Source organism: Rhipicephalus sanguineus, chromosome 4, assembly GCF_013339695.2.
Source record: "Rhipicephalus sanguineus isolate Rsan-2018 chromosome 4, BIME_Rsan_1.4, whole genome shotgun sequence".
Taxonomy (NCBI): domain Eukaryota; kingdom Metazoa; phylum Arthropoda; class Arachnida; order Ixodida; family Ixodidae; genus Rhipicephalus; species Rhipicephalus sanguineus.
The window spans coordinates 140,740,436-140,766,050 of NC_051179.1; the positions used below are offsets into that span (position 1 = coordinate 140,740,436).

General features: G+C 48.4%; 1 protein-coding gene across 1 annotated transcript in view; it reads right to left on the reverse strand.

Moving 5' to 3' along the window:
• Positions 1-3,013: 3,013 nt before the first annotated feature.
• Positions 3,014-25,615, reverse strand: part of LOC125758309 (BEN domain-containing protein 5-like) — a 49,252-nt gene continuing 26,650 nt past the window's right edge. The window contains exon 3 of the mRNA XM_049415351.1: positions 3,014-3,126. Within this exon, the coding sequence (XP_049271308.1) occupies positions 3,014-3,126 (113 nt within the window). The remainder of the gene's footprint in view (positions 3,127-25,615) is intronic.

A 25,615-nucleotide genomic window follows, 5' to 3' on the forward strand; every position in this document is an offset into this window, starting at 1 on the left:
TCTAATGTTTATGAAATTGTTATCATGTGGCCTGTCGTATATTGGTCAAACCGGTCGCTGCTTCAATGGTTTGAGAGTGACGAGGTGCAATAAAAACAGTAAATAAATAAAGCATTTGATTAGAAACATGGATTGGCATTTTTTTATTTTTAGCGGCTATCCCGCCGCCATCTTGAATTTCGGTCCTTGACTGAGCAAGCGCGCCCCCTCCAAATCTGGTCGGATTATCCTTCACCGTAAGGGAGGCGCTTGCTCGGCATTTTACGGATAGGCACATAAGAATGTCAACTAGGAGTAATTAGCCAGCCCTAATTAGGTTTTACCATGCTCGAGCTAGACCTAATTAGGCTTGGCTATGATTAACTTGGCTTAACTACGCACAGCCTATGCCGAGCGCTCGCCGGCATGATGGTGATTGTTTCTTGTCTGCATCGCGAATCGGGCAAACGACGGGCATAACACCTCTGCTGTAAAAGTGCATGTGTTGTGGTATGCACTGCTAAGGCTTGCAAAAAATCTAGCCGAATGGTGAATTTGCGCAGCGATGTGTTAATCGCGGAAATCTGTCTCTCCGACCCACGCCTTCTTGCTCTGTTTTCTGTGTGATATGCAATTAAAATAACTGATTTACCGACGAATGTCTGCATCTGTAACTTGGAACTACGGTTATTGTGTGCTGACATTAAGCAATTGGAACAACCATTGCTTGTTTCTCTCAGGCCCGCCAGCACATAAACGAAAAAAAGAAGCGACCCTGTTTTGTACACGCGTCGTCTAGCTGCTGCACTGCTACTTCATACCCACACGTCTTTACGAACCAAGCTGCACCGCAGCGCAGAGGGTGCAAAAAAATCGTAAACCAGCGTGGCACCTCTCCTGCGCCTTTTCTTCCGAAAGGCAGTCTGCACTAACTCGTGAACTATCGATGCGCATCGAACGGACCCCGTGTAGTGGTCGCCTGCGGCCGCTTTGTCGCGAAATGAAGTTCACGGCGTTCAGCAAAAGTTGAGCAGTCCCACTTTAACCATTTTAAGCTGACCAATCTAAATCCGCTCGCGAGCTTCACGACGAGCCATTATTTTATACAAAACAAAAGCAGAAACACAACAATCAACGAAGCCGCAAGCACGAAGACTATGCAAATTCATGCACTACATATCGTTCCCACGCTGGCTGAACGATCGCAGCGCCAGAGGTCCCTCAAGTAAATATTTCAGGAAACTAACTTGGTGCGACCCGTCTTGTGGCACTACAGCGGCAATACGATCAACTAGGCAGCTCCCGCTGTTTGTTGGGCACGCAATGGGCTCCACTTGTTTTTTATCGAGCGGCCGTGGGGCTAACTGGATAGCTGCTGTTCTGATCGCTTTCATCAGATGAAACCGGCACAACTGTATTGACGGAGCAGATGGAAAAGCACTACATGTTGCTCTAATTTCGATAAAGTCTTTGTCAACGAAATGACACCAGTATTTTAGAACAAGGGTTTTCATTCATGAAGAGGTTGATCATTTCGGTGACGCGGTGAGACTGCTAGGAAGCAACAAAAGCATAAGCAATTACTTGGCTTTCTCCACACCCATTTTGCGCGACAAATAGAAATGGTGGCATCTTGTTCCGTATGTCGCATCAAGCAACACCACCTTCGGGAAGGACTTATATGCTTGCTGCATGTGTAGCGTTTGAATAAACAAAATTTGTAGCTTCTAATTTTCTTCTGTGATGTGGATTATCTTTGCCCGATGCTGCTGACGGCACTTCTCTATTTCTGGAGCAAGTTGTTCAGCTTCATCTCGGCTGTGAGGATGTCGGCTAACATTGTGCAGATCCTATGTTGTTATCACATTTCCCGTAGATAAATGCCAGGAAAAAGAGACATGCATGTATGAATAGCATGCGCTCACAAAACAGGAATGAACAGTGCGCAAGCCATATTTGAGCAGTCTCGGAGAAAGAATACGGCAATTGCTAAAATTGAGGCAAACGATGCGTCGCAAAAAGAGGGGGGAAAAAACAAGTCCCTACCCGTTCTTTCTGTTAGCTTCGCAGCTATGACATTGGGCAACACATTGAGGTCACGTATGGAACATATTCGTCGTCTTCGTATGTAAGTCAGCGGTTTATCCGATAGAACTGGAAAATTTCCTTGCTAACTTCGTGATTGTGGTTGCTACATCGGTCGCAGGACACCCTTGCTTCATGGTCCTGCGAAAATTTTTTCTACCTAACTACTGTAGACGTAGCCCGCGAGGTTGGTTCATTGTTTGAGCGCGTAAGCTAAGAAAGGATAGATTTATTGCAACTCACCTTTGCTGAGGATGTACGCCAGTAGCAGTGCACTCCCATTCCCCGGCGTGTTTACAGACGTACGTAACGTTTGCGTAGTTCGGCTTGTTTTCCAGTCGTTCAAGTCAAAGCCGCAAATTGATGGCGTCCACTGCCTTTGTAGCTTTCGCTACGAAAAGGGCATTGTTTTGGGGCCGAAATTCTCTAAAGGCGCGATCAAAATAGCTAAAACATTTAAATGGTGCTCCAACTTTGATTGCCGTGCCGATCACCACAGCCCTAGAGCAACCGCCGAAGCCGCCAAAGCACCGAAGCGAGTCAGGGAGCCCTGTGAAGCTTAGAATAAGAATGAGCTGAGCTGCCGTACTGAAAATTTCTATGTATAGGACCCATACATATGATGTTATTGGATATGGGTCGTGTAGGTCATATGGAGTTTATGGATCGTATAGGTCATATGGAGTTTATGGCTCATATGGATGTTATAGGATTATGGGTCACATGGGTAATACAGGTGCACAGCTATAGGGACACATGTGCATTTGAGCATAGTGATAATAAGTGAATGCTGGTTAATGAAAAGTGAAGGGAAAACATATATGCAACGATGTGTGCTTGAATGATCGGTGCTTGACGATTAAGTGCAATAGACTGTAAGTGGGTGGAGCAATTTAATATATTCTATGTATATAGATAAAAGAAACACAATGAGACATACTTTTCACCTTCATGGTTTATTGATATCATTCAGCATTTCCGCCATAGACCGATTCATTTTTTTTAGCCGGTCGGGCTCAGGGACGTCGGCTGGCTTCAGCCTCACGTATTCGGCAAAGCCATCTGCAGAATAATGTAAAAAACATTAATCACTTAATTAAAACAATAATTAAACATTAGGTGATTTGTTCATGCTTCAGTTGAAACCTAATGTCACTACGCAGCAAAATACCCTAAGCGAAAATACTCACTAGCCACAGCCTGCAGCTTTCGTGGTGTCTGGGCCCTCCTCGGTGGCGCCTGCTTCTCTTTCTGGCGCACGAAGCGCCGGCAAGGTGCTCCTGTGAGGCTCTTGTTTCGAAGGTCAGGGATACCCCACAGGAGCTTCGTGGCCTCCTTGCAGAACAAGGAGTCTTTCGGCCGCGACAGCTCCTGCTTGACGAAAACGCCGCTTCCCAGGTGGACCTGCATGGAATATTGTTAAGACCTGAGTAATAACATTTCCTGAAAATGCATCATTCTAATTATTTTTCGTGTGAGGTATCTCTGTTGCATTCATTTTAAAAGTATTGCTATTAGTTACAAATATGACTTGCATACTGTTTCTAGCATAAAACTCCATTACTGAAAACTATTGTTTCAAGAGGTCACAATTTTGATTTCGAACAGATAAATATATCAGCTCACAAAAGAATATGTATGTAGGGCCAGACACGTGATAACAGGTAGGCCTTCTTTAGCCTGATATTGTTTGGTTATGGCACAGCAACTATTGTAAGAATTTCAACCTGCAATTTGCCGAACTTCCATACTATTTCTCCCAAAAGTGCTACTGCGGTTACATTTAATTGCGATCAGGCCCGATCGCGTTTAAGAAATCCGATCCGGACCGGCCGCATTGATCGCAATCAAAGGTGCCCGTGTCACATTGCAACTCGAACCCGACACACGGATAAAATATGGCACACAAAATGAGAAACACAAAGCTGCTTTCTTTGTGCCATTTTTTGTCTGTGTGTCATGGTAAACACACGCCTGCGAAAAGTCATAGAAAATAAAATCGCACTCACCTCCAAGTAAGATGACATCGCCGATCTGCCTCGTAGATCGCGGTTAAGAAATCCGATCCGGATCGGCCGCATTGATCGCAATCAAAGGTGCCCGTGTCACATTGCAACTCGAACCCGACACACGGATAAAATATGGCCCACAAAATGAGAAACACAAAGATGTTTTCTTTGTGCCATTTTTTGTCCGTGTGTCGTGTTAAACACACGCCAGCGAAAATGTCATGGAAAACAAAATCGCCCTCACCTCCAAGTATGATGACATCGCCAAGATAGTAGTCTCGCTCGATCTTGCCACCTGCGTCGCTCCTCCAGTACACTTCTTTGTTTTTTGAGAAGTCTGATACGGTTGGCGGACTGAAATCCTTAATGCCATTAGTGTCCACAATCGCACGATACCCATCTTTATAGACTACATACGCAACTTTTGGCGCATCTGCCATTTCAAAGCGCCTTCCTGGTTTCGGTTGCTGCGGTTCCGGAAGCCAAAGTTAACGCCTATCTGCGGCAAATGTCGCCTACCTGTGTCAGGTACTGCCTACAAAAGCAACAGCGACAACAAAGACGTCCAGTCTACGATCGCCCCCCAAGACAAGCTGCTGCGCTTTTGCTCTCAGCGTTGCGCTGCTGCCGAACTGCCGTCAGGCGCGCTGGATGACTTCGGCCCGTACTGCCCCAAGCAGTATTAACACAAGTGTTTGACGTTATTCTTTTACATTTTATTTGCTTACTAACATAATTTGTGAAAATATTCTAATGATATTTTCTGGCGTTCAAACGGAAAAACCTCAAGTAGCAACAAAAATTTCTTCTGAAATTACAATACCAATCTCAGAGGCAATGCTTTTGTGTTGTGCCTCTGAGATTTTATCAAGTTCAATTTCGGGTTGTACTTGTTTGTTAGTCGCGTTATCTATATTACATTGGCGTAACGCATCCCAGATGGGGCGCTGAGTAGCCCACATACATGCAGCTCGCGGTCCACAGAAACGTTGGGGCGCCGCGCTGTCGTTGTGTCCACCCTGTTGTTAAGAAGCGCCGAAGGCAGTACAGGCGCGTCTTATCTTCGGCGCCGTGCACCCTGATGGGCCACCGAAAGAAGCGTATTTTTGCTCCCCTGCACGCTCTCACACAAAGAGCATGTGGTCGTTGGAAGCGAAAGATATAGCGTAGTAGTTTGCGATTGAATATCAGAGAATTTAAGGTTTTCTTATCTATGAATCATTTTTCATAGTGAAAAACTATAGAAAGGGACGAAAACACAGCTGAGTATTTTAGTTTAAAGGTGGCGATTTTTTATTTGAGAGAATATTTGAGGTCACTGATTCGTCTTCAGTTTGGGTGTTTCCGTAATGGACCTGAAGCCCTTTTTGAAGAAAGAACTGACAGCATTCAGGCAAAGGTCTTGTGATCTAGAAATACATAACGAATTACACTTGATTAAGCGATGCCTCGGTAGCTGGACGTCCACTGCCAAGACACGCCACACCGAAGTAACATTATGCAGACTTAGAATAGGCACACACACACAGCACACACGCGTACCTTTCATCCGGTGGTGAGCCACCCACCTCTGATAAATGTGGCCAGCCACTCTCAGTCCTTCACGTCTTGTTGGAATGCTGGGAACTTGAAGCACTTAGGAGAAAACATTCTCTAGTACCAGTCCGACAGCAAATCCCACTACATCCAGTAATGTTGCTAGGCAAGGATCCCTTTTTTAAACATGAATATTTTTTAAGATACTCAAAAGAACTTCGTAGTTTTCACATCATATACACAGGTGATCCGTAGCACGCCCTCTCAAGAGAGGTCGATAATGCGGTTGTTTCTTTAAGAGAAAGCACCTACCTCAGGCCCTTGATCTCAAGGGGTACGTGAGGTTTTCGTGCTACCTCCGCAATCTACATTAGTATCGCATGCACTACTCATTTGTCGTCATCAACGCACAATTCACGCCACTGTCATGATTTTAGCAACTATATGTTTTACGCACCGTCACTGCGAACAATTTTAGGCCCTTATACAGCCAGCCACCTAACGTCATTGACCACATCCCATACCATGATCTGGCACTCTTTGGCCACGACTAGCCTTTGTGCCATAAAATACCATATATCATCAAATGTGGTGCCCCCGCTTGAGTACCTCACTTAGCTCTCTAAAAAATGTTGGAAGGCTTCATGAATGGCAGCTCAAGAATGCACAGTAGAGAGAGACGCAAGAGTTGACAAGGCTGCAACAGTAATAAACCTAACAATTTGCTTAGAGCAAACCTCAGTCAGGCGACATTTTGAAAGGTGCACTTGCAGCCTTCAACTGTGCAACACAAGTCCATCTGTCGAAACGTCGGCCAGAAAAGTGAGGTTGTCTCTTCTACGTGTTATTAAGATTGGTATTGTACTCTCTCTTCATGGCAACATGAAACACGTGAGTGGCCAGATGCGTTGTTTTTTGTTCTTTGTTTTTTATACGCCCTGTCCAAGCTCTTCCATTTATTTTCTGCTTGTACAGCACTGATGTTGCAAACAAATCCCTTATTTATTGCTTCGGCAATGGCCTGCCACAGTGCCTTCTTGGTCCTAAAAGATAGCATAAGAAATGTGATCATTTTCTGTTCAGTGAAGTAACTGCTCTATGTTATGTGCTCTCAAATTGTCTCTATACCCTGCAAGCACCACAAATCATTTAGGGGCTCCTACACCGATTTTACGACCTCTAGTGTGGACTCTGAAGGTACATGCAAAATTGTTTTTGTCGACTGTTTCTTACATCAGCTAAACGCCAACACCAATGTTTGCTTACAAGAGATAAAGCTTACCGGAAGCCACCTTTCTACCTAAGAAGCGCCTTTTTTTTTTCATTGTATCCTGCGATTAGGAACCGTGTCTTCCTCTCCGACCACAGGTCGCATGAGTCTTCGGCTGCTACATCCCGCACGTCCTGCGGGGAATCTGGGGCAGCCTGCTGTGCCACTCCGCACGCTGCCGCCGGCGCGGTGTCTGGAACAGGTGCACTGCATAGAAGTCCAGTTTCCTGAACTTCTATATCTTTGTCATGAAGTCCCATCAATTGCTGATAGTTTTCCACAGCTTTCGGCTCATTTTCGATACCGTTCACTCTGGCGTCACCATTCTTCAGTATTTGTTTGACAAGCCCTTCTGGCTTCACACAGTGCAGTATCCTGCGGAATATGGAGGCAGTTAGCCTTCCAGTTCTTTCTGTGAGCCATGCAAGGTTCTGATTTTGGCCCACTGTTCTTGCGCGGATCTCCTCTGAGTTGTTGGAAGTGGCGCCTTGCTTTTGAAATATTCGCCAAACAATCTCGGACAGTTCTGCGAATTCATATCCTCCGTGTCTGCGATGGGGCTTGTATTTCTCATCAAAGCTGCTGGTCTACCTGCGTAGTTGTTCCACACCAGATCAGATGCATGTGTGGCAATGGCTCTTGGAAGTTCGGTAGTGCGGATGTGTGAGGTGTCTTCAAGCGTGGAGGAAACTCTCGTTTAACTTCGACATGCACCGGTTTCTTCATCACACGCTTAAAGGTGATGTCAGCCAGGGGTTTCGTCACAAGGGTGTTTTGTCCTGGAAATAACAAAATGCAGAGACTTGTATGCACGTTACATGCAAGTTTCATGCATATTGCTAGCCTTGGTGTATTGTGACTTTCAATAACATATGAAGTTTCTTGCACTCATCGACACTGTACTGTGCATCTAATGAGCATGCTTATATTTTATGTTTAGGTATCAATGCACGGAAAAGTGCCAAAACCAGACCAACGCTACTTTATCAACTGGTCACATCATCCTGTGTTCTGCAACATATGTCCCTGTTTTATTTGCTGTATTTAACCTATTTAATTGATGCGATTTTCTGAATAAAGTGTACGTTACCTTGTGTTGGTGCCATCCATCTACACGGGACGCTCGTACAAGACCGCTTCTGGATGCTTCTAATAGCAAACAGCAGTGCTGCTGTGTTGGCACCCTTTGACTAAAAAAAGTTGACGTACAGATTTGAGGTAATAATGCGTGTTAGCGTACACTGCATTGAGCACTTTCGCTACTTTTAATACGGTTTTTATAGACCTTTCCAGCGGCAACCTCAAACCAGCAAGCCGGAAGCAGATTTTCGCCGCCTGGTGACGAGAGTAGCAGGCTCCTGGGTAACGGTAACGCCGCCTTCCTCTGGGCTGTTGCTAGAGAGAGGTCACCATTCATGTTATTAATTTTCATTGAAATGTCGTTCAACAACAGTCTATCAACAGGTCATCATTGCGTTGTTTACGGCTGCAGTTATAAGCAAAAGAAGAGGAACGCAGCAAGAAAAGAGCTCTGCGGCACGCACAACGTGTTGAAAGAGAAGTGTGGATGCAACGTGTGCTGCTGTGCCTCAACATAGCGGCCACCATGCCGCCGACTTCCCAGAAAAGAGGTATCCGGGAAAACAGCGTCATCGCCCAGCCGGCACCGACAAGTGACGCGAGTCGTAACTCTTCAACCCTACCCAACGGCTGAAGGCAGCATCCTGGGGGGGGGGGGGGGGGGGGGACGGAGGAGACAGGCCATGGCGCACTCAACGCCTGCGAGGGAAAAAGGGCGCGGCTGGGAAGACGACGGCCCGGCTAGCAAGGGGGCGGCCCGACTTCAAAGAACAGAGAGACCGGGCAGCGCCTGCCTAGAGAGGACGACGCAAGAGGCTGCTCCCGTTTTGGAAGGCCGTGCCGGCGAGTTGTGAAAGAGACGCCCCAGCCGACGATGTCTGGCTGGCAGGCTTGTGGTCGGCGTTTTCAAAACATGTAAATTCTGTACATAAAGTTTTTTCACCTTTCCTCTGGCTCTCATGACGGCTTCAAGCACGACATCCACTCGTGGTTCCACAGCCACGCTACCCGAGTCGCAACCACGGTGACAGCAAAAAGGATACCACGGTCCGTATCCTAAGCTGGGCACAGGAACCGCGACCCCAAACGCAACAGTTGGTGCACCCCCGCCGCCAGATGATGCATCGGGAGGTCGAGTTGCTCCCTGCAGCACGGCCGGATCGATGTCCGCGATGTTCCGGTCAGGGTTCTTGCTATCCCGAAGGGCTCCGTCGAACTGGAAGGCCCCTCCAAGGACAGGACTCTGTGCACGACTTCAGTGAAAGTGGGTGACAAGCTCCAAGAAACGACCTTTGTCAGCCACAGACAATGCGACAAGCGCCACGTGCACGCCCCTCTCATCGCCAGACCCCAGTTTCTACAAAACATTCTCCTGACTGGCGATTTTAAAACCGCGTAAACCCCAAAAGAAACAATGTGCAGACTAATCTGGACAAGTGTCCCGTAACTCCTTCACACGTAATTCCATTTGGAACCAAGCGAACTTTATCACAAAGCTAAACAAGCAAACTGCAGAGCTTCCGAAAACGAGGAAGTCGGTGAGAAGTTTTTCTGCGTCCTACACTAACACAACTACATAAAGTACACAACTACTTTAAAGAATAAAGAAAATAACACAACTACACTATTATTATATCAAGCTATAAAAGAAATTACACTAAGAAAATAATCGTGACCTCATTCCGCTCCTCCCTCTGATTTAGAACGCACGACTTAATCCGTCGGCGTTTGTGTGAAGGCCACCTCTCTTATAGCGCACCTCGAAATTGTGCTGCTGCAGTGCTATGCTCCATCGGAGCAAACGGCCATTCTTAGGTGACATTTGGTGTAGCCAGGTTAGTGGAGAGTGATCGGTTTCTATGGTGAACCTAGATCCAGCAACATAGCACCCCAGCTTTCGCACGGCCCAAACAATGCAAGCACATTCTTTCTCAGAGGTGCTATAAGCTTCTTCCCTGACGCTCAATTTACGACTCAAGTACAAAACGGGTCGCTCTTCTCCATTCTGGTCCGTCTGACAGAGCACTGCTCCCAAACCGCGTTCGCTCGCGTCGCACTGAATAACGAAGGGTCTTGCAAAATCCGGCGCCCTTAAAACGGGTTGGTCACTCAAGGCGTGCTTCAGCTTCTGAAAAGCGGCTTCCCTCTTCGCGTCCCATCGAATGTTCACCGGTTCGGTCTTACGCAAGCTATCTGTCAAAGGGCTGGCAATGTCTGAATAATTTGGAACGTAATGCTGATAGTAACCTGTGAGGCCGAGGAATGCTCTCATCTCGGTCTTGGTGCTGGGACGGCGGTAACCGACCACCGCGGCCACTTTGAGTTCGGACGGTCGACGACGCCCGTTTCCCACAACGTGCCCTAAATAGCTTACCTCCGCACAACCCAAATGACATTTCTCTTTCCTCACGGTAAGACCTGCACTTTTGATCCTTTCTAGAACAGTACGAAGGTGTTCAACACGGTCCTCCCATTTGTCCGAAAATATGGCCACATCGTCTAGGTAAGGCAGCGCAAATTTCTCTAGCCCGTGGAGAACCCTGTCCATCAGTCGGCTGAAACAATACGGCGCGTTCTTGAGTCCAAAACTCATCATCAAAGGACGAAAGGTACCTATGGGTGAGATGAAAGCAGCGTACCGACTCCCCCGCAGGGGCGTCTGCGCAAGCAGGCGTTTGGTGTGTAGCGACACCACGGACCCGAGCTAACGAGGGGCTTTCGACCCCCTCCCACGCCTAGCCGTGCGTGGCTTTGCCGTGTCCGGGGAAAAGGGGATCCTGGGGGTTGAGCCGACGCTGGGTGATTGGACCTTTAAGGCCCCCCAGCAGAGACAACACACCCCTTTGGCCCCGGCTTCACGTAGACGGCACCCCTGGGCTGACCCACCCAGGGGAAATCGGCAGTCGCCTTTTCCTATCTCTTTCTCGCCCCACATCTTCGTCTTTCTCTATTACTTTTTAATCTTTCCTGTCTTCTCCTCTCTTCAATTCACTTCCGTTTTCTTGGCGGCGAGGGTTAACCTTGTGTATGTGCCCTCTCTTGGGCACATTATATTTGGTTATAGTAGCTATGTACAGCTGGCGTAGACATACTTTATAGCAATATAAGTGTTGTCGCGTCCCCATGTTGGGCTCCATGGTGGGCGGCTGGCATGGCTGCCGAAACTATACATAATTTATGGCTTCAACCTCATTTCCTCCACTCAATGATCGCCGTCTCACAAAGAGAGGGCGCACCGAAGAGACTTTCAATGCCTTGTTCAAACCCACAGAAAATTTTCCACGGTTCCACGTAATCCACTGCGAAACACTAGAAAAGAACGCAAGAACGATCTCTCCTTTTCTTGTATCGAAATGCCTCACCGACACACTCGGTCAAGGCTATAAGGCTACAAGAATGGCTAGTGGGGACCTTTTGCTAGAACTTCAAAGTAAGACCCAGTATGAAAAACTTTCAAAACTTGCCTCTTTTGGAAGCACCCCTGTCTCTATTACACCACACCGATCCCTCAACAATTCCCGAGGTGTAGTATCTGACCAAGACCTGTTGGACTTGACTGAGAGTGAGCTCCTTGAGGGCTGGAATGAACATCATGTAACGCACGTACAGCGAATTAAAATCAGACGTGACGACAAAGAAATCCCGACAAAACACCTGATTATCACATTTTCCACAAGCACCCTACCAGAGTATCTTGAAACAGGCTACCTGAAGCTTAAGGTCAGACCTTACATCCCAAACCCGCGGCGTTGCTTTAAGTGCCAGCGTTTCGGTCACGGCTCTCAGAGCTGCCGCGGCCGTCAAACCTGTGCCAAATGTAGTTCGCACGATCACCCTGCAGACGACTGTGTAGAAGTTCCCCGTTGTGCAAACTGCGAAGGTGGGCACGCAGCCTACTCTCGTAGCTGTCCCGCATGGAAAAAAGAAAAAGAAATAATAACGCTCAAGGTAACGGAAAACATCTCCTTTAGGGAGGCGCGAAAACGCCTTTCTTTTCCACAGGGAACTTCATTCGCGGACGTGGCACGCAAGGGGGCAGTGTCACAAAGGTTCGCGGCGGCCGCACGTACCACGCACAGTGGACGGGCGGTAGCGCCAACTGCCCCCTCAGCGGAAGCAGCCCGTACTGCTCCGCAACCAAAGGGCATGCAGGCCTCCGGATCTGCAGGCCCAGGGCCTTCTGTTCAGGCAGAAAGCCCCAAAACACTGACACCCGTCCGCGTGAGCCGCGACCGGGCATCCAGCGCCTCTGCCGAGGTGATGGACACAACGGCAAGACCAACGGCGTCTCAGGCGCCGAAGGAGCGGCGCGGCTCGTTGGAGCGCGCCAAAAAAGAAAAAGCCCGCATCACAGGGCCTGGAAAGGGCTCTGTGACCTAATAGTTCTTTCAGTACACACAGCACTAACTTACACTCAAAATGGATACACAAATTATACAATGGAACGTCAGAGGTCTACTAAGAAACCTCGACGATATCCAAGAGCTGCTACATGAACACTCACCAAAAGTGCTGTGTGTGCAAGAAACACATTTAAAATCCAAAAACACGAATTTTCTACGCCAATATGTCATATTCCGAAAGGACCGGGATGATGCTGTGGCGTCATCTGGTGGCGTAGCCGTTATAGTTAACCAAGGAATTGCATGTACCCACTTACCACTCCAAACATCCCTTGAGGCAGTGGCTGTGCGAGCCGTCCTGTTTAACAAACTGATCACGATCTGCTCACTTTACATACCCCCGCAGTGCCAGCTCCAAAAATATGAATTCGAGTCCTTAATAGACCAACTTCCAGAACCATTTCTGGTCCTTGGAGACTTGAATGCACACAACAGTCTATGGGGTGACTCTCGCTGCGATGCGCGAGGTCGTCTGATTGAACAGTTCCTTTTCTCTTCTGGCGCATGTCTCCTGAATAAAAAACAACCAACATATTATTGCCTTGCAAACAGAACATACTCGTCCATAGATCTCAGCATAGCGTCTCCATCACTTCAGCCCCTAATTAAATGGAAAGTTATCAATAATCCTTATGGAAGTGACCACTTTCCAATACTTCTGAACACACCAATTACAAATGAATGTCCCCATCAGGTTCCAAAATGGCAGATTAAGAAGGCTGATTGGGAACAGTTTCGGAAAGTTACACTGTTAAGTTGGACGGACATGTCTTCCTTAAGCATAGACGCAGCTCTAGAATACTTTACATCATTTCTGATTGATGCCGCAACCAAATGTATTCCACAATCAAGTGGATACTCTGGAAAACGACGAGTTCCATGGTGGAACAGTGATTGCAGAAATGCGCGTAAGAAACAAAACAAAGCATGGAATTTGCTTCGCGACTGCCCGACAGCGGAGAACCTTACAAATTTTAAGATTATCAAGTCTCAAGGCAGGAGAACGCGCCGACAGGCTAGAAGAGAGAGTTGGCAAAAATTTCTATCAGGCATCAATTCATACACACAAGAAGGCAAACTCTGGAACATGATTAGTAGGGTAGAAGGACGACAAACACATTCACTGCCTCTAGTAAACACACAAGGCGACAGCTTAGAAGACCAAGCGAACTTTCTAGGCGCACATTTCGAACAAGTGTCCAGCTCGTCGCACTATTCCGAGGCTTTCCAACGCTACAAGACAACAATAGAAAAACAGAAATTAGAGCGCAAATCCACAAAACACGATGCGTACAACAGAGCTTTCTCCTTAGCGGAGCTGCAGGCATCGCTAACCTGCTGCAGTAGTTCCGCCCCAGGCTCCGACCGTGTGGTATATGACATGCTGAAAAACCTACCTGCCGAAACGCAAAAAACCTTACTTTCCTTGTACAATGCCGTCTGGTTTTCCGGCGAGATCCCCTCGTCTTGGAAAGAGGCGATCGTCGTTCCCATTCTTAAACAGGGCAAGGATCCATCCTCCGTTGCGAGTTACAGGCCCATCGCACTTACAAGCTGCCTGTGTAAACTTTTCGAAAAGATGATAAACCGCCGACTTATGCATTTCCTGGAAACAAACAATCTACTTGACCCGTACCAGTGCGGATTTCGCGAGGGTAGATCCACCACCGACCACCTATTACGTATCGAGGCACAAATCCGTGACGCATTCGCCCATAAGCAGTTCTTTCTTTCTGTGTTCCTCGATATGGAAAAGGCTTACGACACAACATGGCGCTTCGGAATACTAAGAGACCTGTCCCACCTTGGTGTACGTGGTAGAATGCTAGATATAATAGAGAGCTACTTGTCGGATCGTACGTTCCGTGTCCGAGTAGGAAATGTTCTATCAAGACCATTTCTTCAAGAAACCGGAGTGCCACAGGGTGGTGTACTTAGCTGTACACTCTTTATAATCAAAATGAATTCCTTGCGTCTTTGCATTCCACGAAATATGTTTTACTGCACATATGTCGACGATGTCCAGGTCGGTTTTAAATCGTGCAACCTCTCGATGTGTGAGCGGCAGGTCCAGCTAGGTTTAAACAAGATATCTAGATGGGCAGACGAAAATGGCTTTACACTGAATGCACAAAAAAGTACTTGCGTCTTATTCTCCCGAAAGAGAGGCCTCCATCCCGATCCAGACATTGGCCTACATGGACAGCGTCTGTCGGTAAAAACGGAGCACAAGTTCCTAGGGCTTATCCTAGACACGAAACTCTCCTTTATAACACACATCAAGTACATAAAACACAAGTGCATAAAAACAATGAATGTTCTAAAAGTATTGTCACGCACTGCGTGGGGCAGTGACAAGAAATGTCTGATAAATTTGTATAAAAGCCTCATACGCACTCGCCTAGACTACGGGGCAATAATCTACCAGTCTGCGACACCAAGCGCCCTAAAAATGCTTGACCCTGTCCACCATCTAGGCATTCGGCTATCTACGGGCGCCTTTCGCACCAGCCCCGTGGAAAGCCTCTACGTCGAATCGAACGAGTGGTCGCTACACCTCCAGAGATCTTACCTATCTTTTGTATATTTCCTGAAGGTGAACGCAAACAACGAACACCCCTCACACACTACAATCAATGAGTTGTCTGCTTCTGAACTTTTTCACAACCGTCCTTCGATGAGACAGCCGTACTCACTTCGTGTGAGGAGCCTAGCTGAAGAAATGGGTGTGCCACTTCTCGAACCCAGTCTAATGGCTCCCGCTGCCTATCTCCCGCCGTGGCAGTGGCAGCTTATAGATTGCGATGTTTCTTTCGTCGATGTTACCAAGCATGCGCCACTTGCACATATCCGTACACACTTCCTTGAATTACAATACAAGTACCCACACCCTGAGTTCTTTACAGATGCCTCAAAGTCTAACACTTCTGTGTCGTACGCAGCCGTTGGTCCATCCTTTTCCGATTCCGGTATTCTGCACCCCGATTCCAGTATCTTCACGGCAGAAGCCTACGCGATACTTGCGGCAGTTAAACACATAAAACAATTAAAACTACAAAAGGCAGTGATATACACGGATTCATTAAGTGTAGTGAAAGCTTTAAAAACTATGACAAAACACACAAATCCGGTCCTTGTCTCGCTCTACTCTATTTTATGCACGATCTACTCACTTAAACAACACGTCGTAGTGTGCTGGGTGCCAGGGCACCGCGAGATACAAGGCAACGTGTTGGCGGATCAGCTAGCAGCATCCGCCCACGAAAACAGTCCCAGTACATCTGTAGCTATCCCTCCAATAGACTTAAAACCATTCCTCAAAAGAAAGCTCAGGGCCTTTTGGCAGAGCACATGGGATAGGCACACACAAAACAAACTGCACGTTATCAAGCCGCAACTAGGTAACTGGCCGCCAGTATCAAAATCACGCCACACAGAAGTTACACTCTGCAGACTTAGGATTGGCCACACATACAGTACACATTCATACATTTTGTCCGGAGGCGATCCACCTGTGTGTGACCATTGTGGCGACCCCCTCACTGTACTCCACACCTTACTGCAATGCAGGGAACTAGACGCTCTCAGAAAAAAACACGCTTGATCCCTCCGTCATAGGAATCGGAATAACACGAAAGTAAAGTGCGCCCTTACAGAAGTAACTGAATGCTTACTGTACATTGATATAAGAGAGTTTGTACAGTGTATATTGATGTCTGGCAGCCAATGGCGCCGTTTAACGTGTATGCACCCACTTTGATGATTGGTGGTACATCTCCATCCCGACGACTAACGTCCATGTTAAATGATTAAACAAACCCTTGTGGTAGCTGTAGTAGTTAATGGTGAAAGCGTAATCAGTGAACGAGGTGTGATAGCCAGAAGAGCGTCGCATATTGGACGCAGAGCTTGTTCGCCATCCCGCGGCATGTTAAAATGTGATTGAACGCCCACGGCCGGACTAGAGGGAAACGCTAAGCGCGTCGTGTCGCTCCGGTAGCCTGGCCGCGATTTTTCTCGGGGCGAGCGCGACAACGGGGAACGCGGGGTTACATCCAGGTGAGGCAGGCGCGCGTCGCAGAGCTATTTTCGGTTTGCATTAGCGTGATGCTGAGCGAGGTCGACGCTTTTACGACGCTTGGGCAAAGGTCGCCACCTCGCGGTGTGTTAAGGCATTGACAAAATTTAACTTCTATTGAAAACGCGCCGAATGGAACGGACGCGTAACGCGTTGCAGGTGCTAGTCGCGGAGGCCACAGCAATGACGAATTACTTTACCTTACCACTCCCAGAGGTCAACACCACCCAGCCGACCGGGAAAGTGGTAGATATAAAAGGCGCGTTCCTAAAGCTTCCCGAGTCTGTGCCCGTGGCGCAGTGTGTAGCGTGCCCGGCATCTGTTGTTGCGGATCGAGCGGTCGTGGGTTCGATGCCCGTTCACGGTACCTTTTTTTCTTTGCCATCTGATTGTGTATATTTTTCGACGTCATTTCCGTGACGGAAATACGTCACTGAAGTCTTGGTGGACCCCGGCATAAAACACTTTCGTGTTAAAAAACACGCTTGATCCCTCCGTCATAGGAATCGGAATAACACGAAAGTAAAGTGCGCCCTTACAGAAGTAACTGAATGCTTACTGTACATTGATATAAGAGAGTTTGTACAGTGTATATTGATGTCTGGCAGCCAATGGCGCCGTTTAACGTGTATGCACCCACTTTGATGATTGGTGGTACATCTCCATCCCGACGACTAACGTCCATGTTAAATGATTAAACAAACCCTTGTGGTAGCTGTAGTAGTTAATGGTGAAAGCGTAATCAGTGAACGAGGTGTGATAGCCAGAAGAGCGTCGCATATTGGACGCAGAGCTTGTTCGCCATCCCGCGGCATGTTAAAATGTGATTGAACGCCCACGGCCGGACTAGAGGGAAACGCTAAGCGCGTCGTGTCGCTCCGGTAGCCTGGCCGCGATTTTTCTCGGGGCGAGCGCGACAACGGGGAACGCGGGGTTACATCCAGGTGAGGCAGGCGCGCGTCGCAGAGCTATTTTCGGTTTGCATTAGCGTGATGCTGAGCGAGGTCGACGCTTTTACGACGCTTGGGCAAAGGTCGCCACCTCGCGGTGTGTTAAGGCATTGACAAAATTTAACTTCTATTGAAAACGCGCCGAATGGAACGGACGCGTAACGCGTTGCAGGTGCTAGTCGCGGAGGCCACAGCAATGACGAATTACTTTACCTTACCACTCCCAGAGGTCAACACCACCCAGCCGACCGGGAAAGTGGTAGATATAAAAGGCGCGTTCCTAAAGCTTCCCGAGTCTGTGCCCGTGGCGCAGTGTGTAGCGTGCCCGGCATCTGTTGTTGCGGATCGAGCGGTCGTGGGTTCGATGCCCGTTCACGGTACCTTTTTTTCTTTGCCATCTGATTGTGTATATTTTTCGACGTCATTTCCGTGACGGAAATACGTCACTGAAGTCTTGGTGGACCCCGGCATAAAACACTTTCGTGTTAAAAAGCATTTTTCATCTGTACACCTGCAGTACCCTCTTCATCCTGCTATGTTCATTGGCAGAGAACCCCTTTTTAAATATCAGTCCCTCTTTGAATTTTTAAAAAGTGTACATAATTTCAACGTTATTTTTCCAGGCGCTCCGTAGCGCGGCCTCATGATTGAGGTTGCTGCTACGGTTTCCATCAAAGGAAGCACCTGCCTCCCGGTCTTTGGGATCAAAGGCCTTGAGGAGGCACTTGTGCTCTTATCCCGTTTTTCACTTGTAAATACCATGATCACTCGTCATCTATCCCACAACCATAGATCACACCACTTGTCACTGCCATAATTTTAGACTGTATACACATTTTTTACGCTTCTTTATAGCGCGTGATTTTAGGCCTCTATACAGCCACAATACACCCTATCATCGTATCACTGGTCATCGCTAACACCACATAAAAGACATGGCGCTCTTTGGCCACCCATGGCCCTTGCGCCAAAAAACCCCACTAATCAATCAATCAGCGTACCGACTCGCTCGCTCTGTCAAAGGCACCTGCCAATATCCCCTAACAAGGTCTAACGTAGAAATATACTTGGCCTTGGACATGGTCTCTACTCTCTCTTCTAGGCATAGGGTAGGTCTGGTCGACCGTCACTGAGTTCAAGCGGCGGTAGTCTACACACGGCCGTGGATCTCTGCCTGGTAGTTCCACTAAATTACCGGCGGCACCTTCTCAACCTGGCCCACAGCAACGCTTGGGCGGGCCACTTAGGTATAAAGAAAACAAAAGCTAAGCTTGCTCAGGAGTTCTACTGGCCCGGGTGCTGGAAGGATGTGGAGATGTTTGTCCGTGAATGCGACACTTGTCAGCGGATAGGTAAATCAACGGACAAGTGGAAAGCACCAATGAAGTTAGTGCCAGTAATCACAGAGCCCTTCCGTCGGCTCGTGATTGACATCGTGGGGCCTCTGCCCCCATCGAAATCAGGGTATCGGTACGTGCTGACCGCTCTGTGTGTTGCCACCAAGTTCCCGGAGGCCATTGCACTGAAAGAGTTGAGTTCTGCATGCGTTGTGGACGCGTTGTTGTCTATTTTTTCTCGAGTAGGATTCCCCTCGGAGATACAGTGCGACAACGGAAGCGTATTTACAAGCTGCCTTACGACTACATTCTTGGAACGTTGCGGGATAAGGGTCTCGCATAGCTCTATTCACCACCCACAATCGAACCCTGTGACGCGCATGCACTCGGTTATGAAACGCGTTTTGCGAGCTTTGTGCTTGGAGCATAAAAGAGACTGGGAGGGGTGTATACCAGCAGCAATGTTTTCTCTGAGGTCAGCCCCACACGAGAGTACGGGTTTCAGTCCGGCTGAAATTGTCTACGGCAGGAACTTGAGAGGTCCGTTACACTTGATACGTGAGTCATGGACTGGATATGGGGAGGACCCCAATGTTGTTTCCTACGTACTGGATTTGTTTGGACGACTGAGGAAATCACGCGAAGTGGTGGAGAGCAACATGCGCGCAGCACAGGCCCTTTCCAAGGCCCGTTACGACAAGTCGGCCCGGAAGCGCGTCTTTAAGGTAGGCGATGAAGTAATGCTGTTGCGCCCTTGCAGAAAAAACAAGCTGGATGTACAATGGGAGGGGCCGGCGACAGTAATATCAGTACTTTCGGACACCAACTGCGAGGTAAAGTGGGGCCGGAAATGCCCCAAAGTATACCACAGTAACCTCATGAAACCCTACATGCGACGCAGGGCAGTAGTAAACCTTGCACTCAATGTTCCGGATGATGAGGGTGGGGAAATCCGTTGTCTTTCCGACAGCAAGGTTAGCGGTACAGTCTCAGGCGGGGTCGACACGGGGAGCGCTTCGAGTGAGGATCAAAAGGCGGATTTAGGGCGATTGGAGCAGGAATTTGCTACCGTTTTCTCCGAAAAGCCAGGCAAAATGGACTTGATTAAGCACGACATTGAACTGAAAGTTAACGAACCGGTCAGCTGCAAACCATATCGGGTGTCGCCTAGGCAGAGAGAGATACTGGAGGCCGAAATTCGCCACATGATTGACCTAGGTGTTATCATTGAGGCAGACCCACCAAGGCTTGTGGTCGGAGTTTTCAAAACATGTGAATTCTGTACATAAAGTTTTTTCATCTTTCCTCTGGCTCTCATGACGGCTTCAAGCACGACATCCACTCGTGGTCCCACAGCCACGCTGCCCGAGTCGCAACCACAGTGACAGCAAAAAGGATACCACGGTTCGTATCCTAAGCTGGGCACAGGAACCGCGACCCCAGACGCAACAGTGGTGGCAGCGGTGGGATTCGCCTGCGTCGGCTACATCGAAGTGGTGAGTGCCGAGTGTTTGCTCTTCTTTTCGCCAGACTCACTAGCGCAGACGGTCGGTAGTGAAGTAGGGTGATTTTGGGTAATTTTGGTTCGCAGACCAAGAATTGGGTGGCTCGTAGACTAAATTACCTGGGAAGAGAAACACTGTGCATCTCTAAGATGGACAAGTTTAAAGTCCAAGAACTCCTTGAAATTTGTCAGGAGCTAAACATTTCAGTTGGCTCGGTAAGACGGAAAAAGCAGATTTTGGAGCTTTTAGAGAAGGAGGAGGTGAGCTTAGAGGAGGCCAGTGAGGCCAAAGAAGCCTTTGGGGAAAAGAAAGAGCGTTTAGCTCGCGAAGAGAAAGAGCGTTTAGCTCGCGAAGAGAAAGAGGAGCGTTTAGCTCAGGAAGAAAGAGAGGAGCGAGTAAGGAGGGATCGTGAAAACAAAGAACATGAAATCCGACTGAAAGAACTTGAGCTTCGCATATCGGCGGGAAATCGAAGTTCAGCGGGCGGTGAATCAAAGATAAAGGATCTAATCCACACCTTCAGGGTGGGTGACGACATCGCAATGTACCTCGTGCATTTTGAGCGGGCGTGTAAGAATGCAGGTTTCAGTAGGGAGACTTGGTTACAAAAACTGATATGCCTACTACCGTGCGAAGTTTCCGATGTGATTGCAAGGATGAGTAAGGAGGACTCCGAGGTGTATGACCGGGTCAAAGCTGCATTGCTACGCAAATATCGCCTATCGACAGACGCCTTTCGCCAGCGCTTCAGGTACTCAAAGAAGGGCAACGAATCTCATCCAGACTTTGCCTACCAGATTAGAGCCAACTTCGAAGAGTGGCTCAAAAGCGCGCAAGTATATGGCAACCATGACAAGGTTATTGAGCTCATGGTACTTGAGCAATTTTACAGAGGAATTCCGGAGGAGGTAAGGCTTTGGGTGCAGGATAAGATGACAGACGTAGACACAAACAGAGCAGCAGAGCTCGCCGAAGATTACTGCTCGCGCCGTAATCTCCGCAGTATACCGCGAACCTCGGAGAAAAGCGAAAAACCAGGAAGCTGGTCAGGTAATCAGGGAGGCAAGAGGTTTGCCCGTAATAGCTTGAAGCCCGAGAATTCCAAGTTATCGGAAACACAAGAGAAGAACAATGAAGTAACTAAGGCGGCACCGGGTTCGAAGGCGCCTGCTGACATTACGCATGCGTTAGAAGCGCGGAAGCCCGTTATTTGTTACAGCTGCGGCGAGAAGGGCCACATGGCCAGGAGTTGTAAGAAGCAGGTGGCATTTGCCACAATTCAGGAATCGGAGGCGAGCCTGCAGCTCTTGAAGCCTTATTTGAGGCAACTCTCAGTGAACGGCCGAATGCGCAGTGTATTAAGGGACTCGGCGGCCACCATGGATGTCGCGCATCCAAGTTGCGTATCTCCCGAAGACTATACAGGAGAGTGCGCCTGGATTCGGCAAGTGGCAGAAAAGCAAAGTGTCTGCCTACCATAGCGAGGGTTGTAATCGAGGGCCCTTTCGGCCAATTGCACACGGAGGCGGCAATTTCAGCCAACCTTCCCGAGAACTTCCCTTATTTATTTTCAAATAAGTCGGAGGAAATGCTAAAGAAACGTGGAGAATCATTTGCCACCGAGGTAGCTTGCATGGCACTTACCCGTTCGAAAGCGCGCGAGCTGACGCAACAGCTGAGCAGCGCACCGCTTGAGGAGCAGACGCCCGAGATCAGAAAAGGAGAACCTGAGGCAGCTGCGACGGGGAACGAATCGGCCATGCGAGCTGCCGAACAGGAAATGGAGGCTATGGTCGACGAAAGGGAGGCGCCCTCGGTAACGCACGAAAGTGAGGATATAATAGGGGAGAACCGGTCAAGTTTGCCCGCCGACGCCAGCGCTTGCCATTCCCCTGACGGCAAAAGCGTACAACTGCAGAGTGGCACGACCCCTCCGCTCCCTTTCGTTCCCATGCATTTGCGGAGCGCGCGCTGCACGTGAAACTCCCCTCGTTCGTCGATGTCACCCCGACAGAAAGGGGAAGCTATTGCTGCGTCTTAAGCTGTCACAATGGCCATGCAAACACGACGGGGTCGGCTCCACCAGTGCAATTATACCGATTCCCAAACAGATGGCACAAAAAAAGCAGACGACATGCATGGATGCGAAGCTCACGCTTGAGTGGGCACGACCACGACAACTACGAAAAAAGAAAAAAAGCATTAGCCGTTGTTGCACGTCCGTTGTTTTTTTGTTTTTTTTTTTTTGGCAGATACAGTCAACTAGTTGTCACTGAGTGTGCAGGTACAGCCCGTACAACACGGTGCAGTTTCGATAGTGGCCAAATGCCTTGACAGCAATTGGCTCTTCCTCCCCGGAGATTGCACACAAAAAAAAGTTTTTCTGAAAGCTGGGCGCTCGTCATTTCCCTATTAAAATTGCTATGTCACGTTGATAGTACGCACGCTGTTCGTGAACTCGGAGTACCGGCTATGAGAACGGCGATAATGCAAGGAAGGACACGCGAGATAGATGTCAATTTTCGTTGCGGGAAAGAAAGAAGTCCAAAATGACCATTTATTTTTGAGTGTTGCGTACCGCACGACAAATCGAATGGTTGCTAGTAAATTAAGGTATCCCACTTGTAATAGTAGTCACAGCGCCAGGGCCGCTTAACCTAAAGCACAAGAAGCCGCCTTACCCATTCATCCAGTAACAAACATAGAGAGTACGTAGTACACACAGCAAGCCAAATAAAACAGGTATATAATTATGAACGAACAGAACATTGTGCTAACTCCACGTCCTAAACAGCGTCGTCCTTCACTTGCGAAATGCACTTCGCGCTGACGAGGACGGCGTCGTCTGCTATCACTTGCTCCGCATTTGCTACATGACTGAGCAGACGCTGATCTCTCACCAAATTGCTGCCACTCGGACAGAAGCGTGTACATCCTAACCGCGCGCGACGCGAAATTCTCAAAAACACGTGCAGAACGCGTGCAGCGTGCGAGCAAAGCAACGCGTTTCCAAGGCAGGTTGAAGGGGACAGCGGACGGGTCAACACTCGAGTATCCAGTTTTCTCCCCACATTGACTGACAGCGCCCGGCACTGCAGCGCCTCCCACGGCGTGGGTCTCCTCTATGGCAGGCTTGTGGTCGGAGTTTTCAAAACATGTAAATTCTGTACATAAAGTTTTTTCATCTTTCCTCTGGTTCTCATGACGGCTTCAAGCACGACATCCACTCGTGGTCCCACAGCCACGCTACCCGAGTCGCAACCGCGGTGACAGCAAAAAGGATACCACGGTCCGTATCCTAAGCTGGGCACAGGAACCGCGACCCCAGACGCAACAGTACTTGCTGCATCGGTTTCCCTCTGATGTCGATTTGAAAAGACAGTGGGTCGCCGCAGTCAATAGAAAAGGTTTTGTGCCCTCGACGTCATCACGTGTATGTTCAGCGCATTTTGTGGAGGCTAAGCGGAGGAATCTAAACCACGCGCCGATACTTCGCCTCTGATACGAGAGAATGTCGTCCAGCCATTCATTCACTATGTTAGGATGGTCATGGCTCCTGCCATCTGGAAAAAAGTTAACAGAAGCGTTATTGGTTTTCCCGGACGGGTAACAATAGCGTGAATATATTATTTTTCACAGAAAGTGGAAAATAATAAAGGCAAGAAGATCAACGACACCTCATGTAATTACAGGTTTTATTTGTGACTACAAATAAAACCTGCAATTTGCGAACATGCGATCGGCGTGATCGATAACTGAACCCGTGTCTACGAGCTCAGCGCGACAGCTTACCTCCTAAGATACGACTGCTCACAACGATAAGTAAGTCCACACCAACGCCTGTATTCGAAAACGCTCCTTGCTACCGCCTTCAACGTGTTTCGAGCGCGCTGCCTTTAGGTGGTGGCAAGTCATGTTCAATTCAAGGAGCGTTTCTGAATACGGGAGTAAGTCATAAATCATAGAATAATGTTCTCACGAAAACAATGGATCACGATTTTGCTCGATCCGCATCTATACATTTACGATCCGTCCATCGAGATTGCAGACATTCGCATGCCTCCCTTAGGCTGAGCTCAACTATTGCGATTTGAATTGTAGGAGCCACACGCAATTAGTCATTTTTGATGGCAACAAAAAAAGCTGACCGCGGATCTCGGCCTCATGAGACAGCATATCGCGGCGTGTCAATAGCGACGTTTCTCGATTAGCTTCAATATACCGCTGACTTTTACCACGTTGAAAAACAGGACAAGCACGATCTCAATAAAGTACAGCTACAGCGAACTGTTGTTACGCAGAAACTGCGAGCGCTCGCCTTCAAGTGCAGCGTAATTGCGCTGCAACATTTACTGCAGCTAGGGGAACAATTTTCTGGCAACGGCATGGGTATGCAGCGTTGTAGTAGTAGCATTTGACGAGCAATAAGTGCATTTTAATCGTGCTCGCTGTGAGAATTCTCACTATAACGTTGTCGTGAACATTAACGCGGTGACATACATCAGAAACATGTTGAGTGATCTTACCTCCTAAGTCGACGGGCTCCTTAGACGCACCACGAGCCATCGGAATGTGAGCACGGCCGTAAAGCGTGCACCGTTCGTACAAAAATACAACCAATCGCAAAACACTCGATGCCGACCATCTTGTCAGTGAGGAAAGCTCAGAGAGTCACAAAAGAACCGAACTAGCGTCTCCGCAAAGCTTACACAGAACTAAAACAAAAGTTTGACGACAGACGATGCGATGAATGTGTACGTCTCGACGGAAAGATCGGAGAGCAAACAGCCCAAGATGGCGCCGCTGCCAGACGTCGCTAGCGGTGAACTATCTGGCACTATGGCGGCGTCCAAGAGTGCCTCAGTGGAAAGGTGTATAGCCGCACGGGCAAACTTCTTTACGGCACGGTCATCCGTTAATAATGTGAGCGCAAACGATCCATACAGAGCTGAGACTTCCTTGCATAAATACGGTACAGCATCAAATGAAGTGAACGGCCCTACTCGCACCACTACGCTTCGCAAGATCACACTCGCGTGCCGCAGAGAAACGGCGCGTTTGCACAAATCATGCTGCGTGTGAACGGTTTTAAGGCAAACATCACCAGCAGCCTGAAACTGGACTCCCCGTTACGAAAAATAAACGTTTCACGATAGCGAATTGCACCTCAGTTTATGATGCGAAGTTGTAACTGCGCTGCCGCTTGGGAAACACACCATATCCTTTGACAGTCGGTCTTCCAAATCGTCTTTCTCAGCACAAAACAACCACGGGCAGCACATTCAAGTACAAGACGTGTTTACTTACCCGTCAACGCAATCACAGTGCGCTTGTATGACAGTACTTCTTTCATCTTCACGAAGAGTTGCGATTTGTTCATAGT